The sequence below is a fragment of the Vidua macroura genome, chromosome 2, assembly GCF_024509145.1.
Source record: "Vidua macroura isolate BioBank_ID:100142 chromosome 2, ASM2450914v1, whole genome shotgun sequence".
NCBI classification, from domain to species: Eukaryota; Metazoa; Chordata; class Aves; order Passeriformes; family Viduidae; genus Vidua; species Vidua macroura.
Window position 1 is genome coordinate 112261135 of NC_071572.1, and position 8390 is coordinate 112269524.

General features: G+C 48.0%; 1 protein-coding gene across 1 annotated transcript; it reads left to right on the forward strand.

The window, feature by feature from the left end:
- The first annotated feature begins 95 nt into the window (after positions 1 to 95).
- TIMMDC1 (translocase of inner mitochondrial membrane domain containing 1) lies at positions 96 to 8252 on the forward strand. The gene is made up of 7 exons (XM_053970550.1): positions 96 to 694; positions 779 to 944; positions 2159 to 2247; positions 4925 to 4992; positions 5865 to 5943; positions 6923 to 7033; positions 7428 to 8252. Exons 1-7 carry the CDS (start codon positions 477 to 479, stop codon positions 7525 to 7527), a joined length of 831 nt encoding a protein of 276 aa, XP_053826525.1. The 5' UTR covers positions 96 to 476; the 3' UTR covers positions 7528 to 8252.
- The last annotated feature ends 138 nt before the right edge of the window (positions 8253 to 8390 follow it).

An 8390-nucleotide genomic window follows, 5' to 3' on the forward strand; every position in this document is an offset into this window, starting at 1 on the left:
GCTGGATGTATGTTTCTTCATCAGAAGAGTAATAAGAGGTCTGCAGAGCCCCAGCTTTTCCACCCGTAGATCTTGCAATGAGACTTGATTGTTGCAACTTAGGTGGCCCTTGGCCAAAGTGATGGTTCTTCAGGAGTGGTGGAGGAATCCCGGGAATTCAAGTCCCATGGGTTAAAATATGCACAGACTCGGTGGGAAGGCCCAGGCACCTCCCCTGGCGGGGAGCTTTCACTGCTTTGGTGAAAGGAGGAATTCACAACAGAGAAAGTTGTTTTAGGGAAGGCAACGAGCCCCATGAGCACCATCTCGCCGCGCAGGATTTGCCTCTTACCGGCTTCAAAGCCCGGGGGCTGCTCCCATTCTGTCCTATGCAAACCGGGCATCACAGCCCGCAAAACTCAGCTCCTCTCTCGCGGGGGGAACAAACCCGGCCCTGCACAAACGGGCAAATATTTGGAGTCATTACTCAGCAATGAATGCAGAGCCGAGCCGTTCCGAACCGGGCCGAGCGGTTCCGAGCGGTTCCGAGCCGCTCCGCGCCGTGCCCCGCCGGGGCGCAGGGGGCGCTGTCGCGGCCGTGCGGTGCCGCCGGCTCGGCCATGGCGGAGCTCCCCGGTGCTCCGGCGGGCTTCGTCCGCCCCGCGCCGCTGCCGCAGACGGGCTGGGAGCGGCTCAGCGAGCTCTGGCGGCGAGAGTGAGCACCGGGACGGGGTGGGATGGGCCGGGTGGGTCCGGGTCTTGTGCCGACCCCGCGCCCATCGCTGCCCTTGCCTTGCAGCGAGCAGCAGCAGTTGCCGGAGGAGACGGTGAACATCGCCAAGTCGGCGTTCACGGCGGGCGTGGTGGGCTGGCTGTACGGGGGGCTGCCCGCCTTCGTCAGCGCCCGCAAGGCCTTCGTGGAGAGCAGCCACGGCGAGATGTTCCAGAGCCGCGCCGAAGCCGTGGTACGGGCCGCGGGGGCTGCGCTGGGCACCCGCGAGGCCTCGGCCTTGGGGAGGCGCCGGGCGTGGAAGTTGCCCTGGGAGGAGGAGGCCGGGTGGGCTCGTGTTGGTGGGACTCGTGTGTTTGCCCCGTTCTGGGACAAAAAGTGTGCTGGGAGTGTGTCAGTGCGTGCAGGGCAGCTGCTGCGGGAATTAGCGGCTCCCCGTTACCCAAACTGCGCGCGGTGAGCTTCAGAAAAGTGTCCTTCGTTACAGGGAAGGTTGGTAACAAAAGTTTAGCGTTCTGTTAAGCGGCTGATTAATACGTCTCGAAAAAGGCTTTCTGCTTTTAAGTTTTAGTGTGCTGACAGGAGACTTCACAGTATCAAACTGGCATTGTACTCTTGTCTTATTAATGCGAGTCGTTTTTAGACCATTTAAAATTCTTTTAGAACAACAGCACAACAAAGAACATTTGTGACATTTTATAGATGTATTTGAACTTCTAGGTGTTTGTTATTCAATTAAAGTGTTGGTTACGTGGATTATGAGGAAGAAAACGTATTTAAAAATCTGCCTGATGTAATTTTTGTGTTACTTACCATTAGATTTGGCCTCTGATGTGGTGACCTGCAAATTACCACTGCCTGGCTTCACTCTGGTGACTGTGGTGTATCTGAACCCAGGCTAAGCACCTACACCACAAACACTGGAAGAGAAAATTTATTTACTTTCATGGTATTAACTGCAACATTTTTAATTTTTGTGAAGCCTCTGTTTACCACTTATTTCAAAAAACCTCTTCTTTTCAAACTTTTAAGTCCCAGTGTTAAACTGCAGAGCTCGATGGTATCTTAACATTTAATGTAGATGGTTATTATTTACTTACTATTATTTATTGATGGTTATGATTTATTAATACTTATGAACTCATAATAATGAAGTAGTTTCTAGTTTTCCTCCCTTCTCCTCTGCTCCTGTCCTGTCCTCGAAGAGCACTCCCAGTCCACCCAGATGTGTTTCAGCAGCAGGGTTAGAAAGACCAGTTGACATTCCAAACTGGAACTGATTCTTGGTTTTCCCATTGGTGGCTGGGAGCAGCTTTTCCTCCAAAGGTGGCTGGCTTGATCAGAGTTGGGGTACCGGTCGCAAGGGACATCAGTGCCCTGACCTGGCCTGCTGGGTGCTGGCAGGAGGAGGGGGCTGTGAGCTGTGACACGTCCTCTCTGTCCCCTCAGCAATCCGCACACCGCGCTGGTCTCCGGAGCTTCATCCGCTACGGCTGGCGCTGGAGCTGGAGGGTCGCGGCTTTCGCCACGATGTTCAAGTGAGTGTTCCCTGCTGGCAGGGGCAGCAGAGCTGCCCTGTGCTGGTGCTTGTCCTTGCCAGCAGTGCCCACAGCTCTGGCCATTGATTGAGGCTCCTGGTGTTGCCTTGACCCGAGTCTGGTTGATCAGGCAGGAGCATGAAGAGGGTTTAACCTTTTAGAATTGCCCCAGGATTCTCATCTTCTAATGAATCAACACAAACCCTAAATGTGGAAAAGCCCTGTTTGTACATCTGTTACTGAGTTGAATATTGTTCCTTCTTGACAGCTGCTTTCTGCTTTTCCTTCATCTCTTTTTGTGCTTTTTTTCTGAGGGAGTGTTAAAGTGTGTTGGCAGTTTTTGGAAGTGCTTTCTAACCCACACTGATTTTTGTCCTTTCTGCTATGTCTCATTACTCCTGGTTTGTATAAGCTGGTGGTACTCACAATTGTCACTACTCCTACGTTGTATACACTGGTGTAACTCACAGTTCTTTGTTCTTGTACTCAGACACTTGCAGGGGATTGTCTTGTACTTGAGCAGTTGCTGAATATCAGATCTACCACTTCTATGTACCTGTTTAGGCCTTCAGATTTTTCCTACACACACAAAACCAATGCAGAGAGTGTTCTGCTTCCCTGATTTTCTTTCTTGGGTGTTTCAGTGCATTTCTGGCAATAGAATGTTAAACTAAGCATGATCTTCTGAGCAAAGCCCTTTTAAACTAGAAATATCTCCTTCCCTGTTGTTCAGACTAGTAAATTTATAAATTTAAACCTGCATTGACTCTCTTCTGTTTAATTTCTCCTTCTGCTTTTAAGATCCCATAATATTGACTGGCATTATTTTATATTTCTGTCTCCCTAATTGTTTTGTTCCTTTCTGAATTTCTTCCTCACTGTCTCTTGGTGTCTGTGTACTAAACCTTTTAGTTTAATATCTGTTTTTAGGCTTAGTTAGCATGCTGTTTGCTTTCTCTCCTGGAGCTTTTGATTTCTTTGGGTTTTCTGGATTTCTTTGGATTTGACATGTAACCTCGTCGTCTTCCACCAGGTGTCTCCCCTGCGGTCAGATCAGCCCCTTTTTCACCAGCCCTTTGGAAAAGGTTCTGAACGAAGCTATTTGGTGCTCAACATCTTTTCTGTAAAGCCCAAGTTGAAAGTTCTGTCCTGCAGTTGTGAAAACTCTAGGTTTCACAAATAAAACCCAAGTTGTTTGGGTTTATGTGTGTTGGGAAGGAGAGGAGGATTGCTGTTGGCTTGTCAGTGTCACGCAGGAGGCTGGGGAGTGTGGCTGCTGAACTGAGAACATGTCGGAACCCAAGGTGTCCCTCAGACACTCTTGGATGTTCTGGGCCCAGGGCAGAAGCCTCTGAGACCCTGGCAGGCGGCCAGGGACCCCTGTGGTCTTGAGCTTGACCCATGGAACAATTTACCAACCTTGCAGGAAGAACAAGAAATCACAAAAGTTTAGATATTATAATAGAAGTAGTCACAAGGTGAAAGGAAGGATTTTTGAGTGCTGTACAGGGGGGTTTTAGGCCTTGTACAGGGGGGTCTGAGGTTTGTACATGGGGGTCAGAGGTTCTAAGATGGAGGGATTTGGGCGTGCCCTGTCCTCCTTCTTTCTTCTTCCTATTCTCCATGTTCTTGGTGGTGTTGGCACTCACAGATTGGTTTAGAGTAGAAAGTCACTGTTCAACATAGGTAGTAGGCATTGGGAAAAAACTATAAACACCTAATACGTAATGTGTGATATAAAAGATGGCACCCTCCCTTCGGGGAGGAGAGAGGGGAACAGCCAGAGACGGGGACAGACAGAGTCAGGGACAATGTCAGGGAGTCTGTGTGCCTTGAGATAATATGCAATAAACTGCCTTGAGACCGGACGACTGAAGACTACTGAGTCTTTCTTTGAAGGCACGGGTTGGAGGAGAGACTTTACCACCATCCGGAGTCACCCAAATCCGGGGAAGACTCCGGCAAGAACAGAGTGTTTTGGGGCTTAGCTGATGTTTAGGAGGAGTTGGTTTACCTACCCCAGAGGGAAATCTGATGCCACAAGAGTAAGTGACCCTGCTGATGTCAGGAGTGTGACTTAGGCTGTTGTACTGGGGACTGTTCACAAGGCAGGATCTTACTGACACATGGATCAGCTTCTGGGCTAAATGTCCTACATCAGGACTGGCTGACTGATGGGACCTTTTCATTGCTCAAATTCTTTTCTCCTTGACTGTATTACTTGTTCCTAGGCACTAGAACAGGTAGTTCAGAGAAGCTGTGGCTGCCCCATCCCTGGAGGGATGAATGGAGCTCTGAGCAACCTGGTCCAGTGGAACGTGCCCCTGCCTGCAGTGAGGGCTTGGAACTCCATGATCTTTAACATCACTTCCAACCTAAACCATTCTGATTTTTGAATTCTATATGATAGGAAAGAAAAATCTTTGATTAAAAAAAACGAAAGAGTATCTCAGATCCAGTTCAGGAACTCTGGTATTCCCTGGCCTGTGTCTGTGCAGCTGCCCCCAGTAAAGTCACAGAAGTCATGGCTGGAGTGTGTGTGCTATGAACAGATGGGCAACCAGGCAGATAGAGGCAACCTGAGGGCTGGCTTAATGAAATCCAGCTTTATTTCAGGCTGTGTTTTGCTACCTCTTTTCCATGTGCAACTGCTGACTTCTGTGCCTTGCCTTTGCAGCGTGGTGAGCACGGGCCTGTCTGCGTACCGCGATAAAACCACCATCAGTAATTTTGCTGCAGCAGGAGGTAAGAGTGCTGTAACCTTGTGTGCTTCTCTTTGTTAGCAAGGGTTGTAGCAGAAAAGCATAAGCAAGTATCCACATCTCTTGGGATTGAGCAGCTTCTTTGCTCTTGGGTTTTGCTTCGTGTTCCACTGACTTTGCTCCCTTGTTTGCCTGCTGCGTGCCTTTATTTGTAACAGAGATTTGTAACAGAGATGCACTGCTGAAACCATTGGGGAGTTTTGTGGTTATCAGTTCATCTTCAAGATATTTGCTGGAGTATTTTGGGAGAAAAATGCTTCTGTGGGGTAAAGGCAACACTTGGTGCATAACCTGTTTGCATAAGCACCTATTTAACAGGGAAAGCATTTTTTATTTCCACTCTTGGTAACAAGTCAGCACACTGTTTATAGGCTGCCCTTTTCATGCTAAGTTTTGCATGCCCACTTTTGGCAACAGGGCTTTTGGTAAGTGATCTGCTTGTTCAGTTTTACAGGCTTTATTGCCCTTACAGTTGGATACACTTTTTACTGATCCTTTCTGCCTTACATGGCAGCTACTATTATTAGCTGTTGTTGAACTGAAAAAAGGGTGAGGGAGATCATCCTCCAGCCTAGAGAGAGCTTGGTTTTACTTTCATAGATACATATATGATACAGGAAAAACTTTGGCAGTTTTTCTGAAGCAGAAGGGACTTGGTGCAGTGTTTCAGTTCAGAGACCATGGTGACTGTGTGGTGAAGGTCTGTCCCACTGGCCATGGCACTTGGTTTCTGCTCTGTTAAAAGCAGATGTCAGCTCATGGAGAAGAGAAATGCAACAAAGCAACTTCCTATGTTGGTGTGAGATGTCTGTGGCAGGGCTGTTTCTGGTTTCAATGGGTTTGTTCTTTTTTTAGCCTTCACAGGAGCCCTGTTCAGAATGCACTTGGGCCTGCAGGGCCTGGTGGGTGGCATCGTGTTTGGAACGGCATTCGGGTGAGTTGTGACTGCTGCACACACCGAGCCTGGAATCACAGGTGGGGCTACAGGAGCTTCCCTTCCTCTCTTGCCCTGAGGGATTTTCTGTATCCCTCATGATGATCACTTTTCTTCCAACCTTTAAACTGTTTTTCTTTTCTTCTTTGTTTCTTGTTTTGTGTTTTGCTGCTCCCTCAGTAGTGAGAGCTCAGTGCTTTCAGGAGAGCATCTTATTTGCTGCTGTTTGCTTATTAGAGGGAACAACATAGGCTCCACCAAAGCTAAAATGGGAAGTAGCAGCCATTAGGAAACACTGAGGGAGTAGATGCATGGCTGGGCTGTAAGGTGACACGTGTCTAGTGTGTGTCTTGCAGTCATGAATCTCCTGAAGTTCCCTGGGGCATGGAGGATCCCAAGGTTCTGTCTCAGAGGCTCTGTGCTTCTAGACAATGACCTCTAACTCAGAAGAAATCTGACTCTTCAAGCAGGACTGGGATTTCTTCTCAAAGTTCTGACCTGTAAATATCCTCACAAGTGAATCTGAGGATCCTACCTGAAAAAGAGAATGAGCTTTATTAGTGCTGCTTGGCACCATCAGGATGGTGTCAACAGTGAGCATGCCTGGAAGCAGCCTAGGGAGCTTTACCATGAAAACACAAGTACTTCCAGAACTGGATGGAAGCTGAGCAGGGGTGTCACTGTCTGAGATATGGTTTAGGTGTTCTATGGGGTCTTCATTGGGCACCATAAATCCTTCCACTCCTTTGTCCTGTGTGTGCCTGTCAATGAGTAAATTCAAAATATGTTATCACTGGGGCTCCAGTGAGTCACAGCTGAAGAGAGGCTGTGGTTGGTGGGTGACAGTAGAACAGGAGTACCTTAGTCTGTGGTGTCATGTGAGTTTTGGGCCCCTGCATGCTCCTTCTACAGATTCCAGTAAGTTATTGCTGTTGTGTGTCCCCTGGGTGACTGGTGACTTCTCTGCTTCCTCCTTCAGGGTTCCTGCAGGAGGCCTCCTAATGGCCATGTATGGCTTGGCTGGTGAGACCTTGCAGGAGAAGAGGAGTCGTGAGCGCCAGGAGCTGTACGAGCAGAAGCTGGCAGAGTGGTGAGGAACAGCTCTGTCCCTTCCAGTTGTGGACTAGGAGGGTGTCTGGGCCTGTGGGTTCAAACATTTAGAGAAACCATGACACACCAGGTTTTCTAAACCTCAGTTCTTCTCTTGGTTGTTGGTGTTGTTCACATACCAGTCTTAGAAATGCTGATTTAGTCTTCCCAGTCTTTCCTTCATTGCTGCTTTCTTTCCATCCCTATTAAAGAGAGGAAAGAAGGAAGCTAGCTGGAGGCTTGTGGGAAAAAAGGCCATGACACTGGTCATGTGAATTACTGAAACTTACTCAATAGTTCTAGAAGAAATTTTCAAGAGCTTGGATTCTGCAGTCATGTCTCTGTCAGGAGAATACAGGCATAAAATTGCTTTGTACTCTCTCTTCTCTCCTTAGGCAATCCAGGCTCAGTATGACTGAAATCTTAGGCCAAACAGAAAGCAATGCCCAGGGAAGACCAGAGATGGAGAGAGCAAAAGAACTGAAGAGCTACTGAGTCTTCCCCAGATCTCTGTTGTAAGAAGCTACGTAGCATTTTGATCCTGCTTGTAAAAGCCTTCAGTTGAGGGTTCATGGAAGCTGTCTGTGGATGCAGTGAAAACGTGTTTTGCTGAAAACATTGTTCAGGGGTGGATATCACTGCACAAAGAGCTTGGAAGGGCCAAACCTGTTCTGAGAAGGTGGAAATACAGACTTTAATGACCAGGAAGTGTCACGTAGCTTTGGGAGGAAGTGAGGGTTCCAGAGCCTCATCTAGAGCCCGTTTCACTGCTGAAAATGTCCAAACCACGAGTGATGTAGAAATACTCAAGGTAAAGGAGCCTATGAATAGTTTGTGTGCTAAAGGTGCCCTGAATCCAAAAGTTAATTATGCCCTGGTGAAAGCTGCTCTTCAGACAGTGCCTGAAGAACTTGCTGATGGTGGTTTCTTACTTGGCTCCTACAGTACTTGGGGTATTTTGCCGTCAGTGTGGAAGAAGGGTGGAGGAGCTGGGAATTACAGGGAAATACTCTGAAAAAGGCATGTTTTGGGTTCTTCAATAGAGGCCTGAGGGTACCACAGAAAACATGACTTCTTTCTGGTGGTGATGGGGAAGCCTTGGTGCTGGGGACAGTTTTAACAATAAGAAGGCCTCTAATTTCATTTGCAAGTTGGAAATCAGGGGATGACGTTTGGGGTAAATGTAGTTCAAGACACTCAATAAAGCCATCCAGCAGTGGTGACTGTGTCCATAAGCTCTTTATGCCAGTACAGCTGGTACTTCATGTTCCTACAGTGTTGGTACTAGAGAAGCATCCTTGAGTGGTATTCCTTGAGAAGAGCTCGAAGATCCTACCAGACATTCCTGTACTACCCAG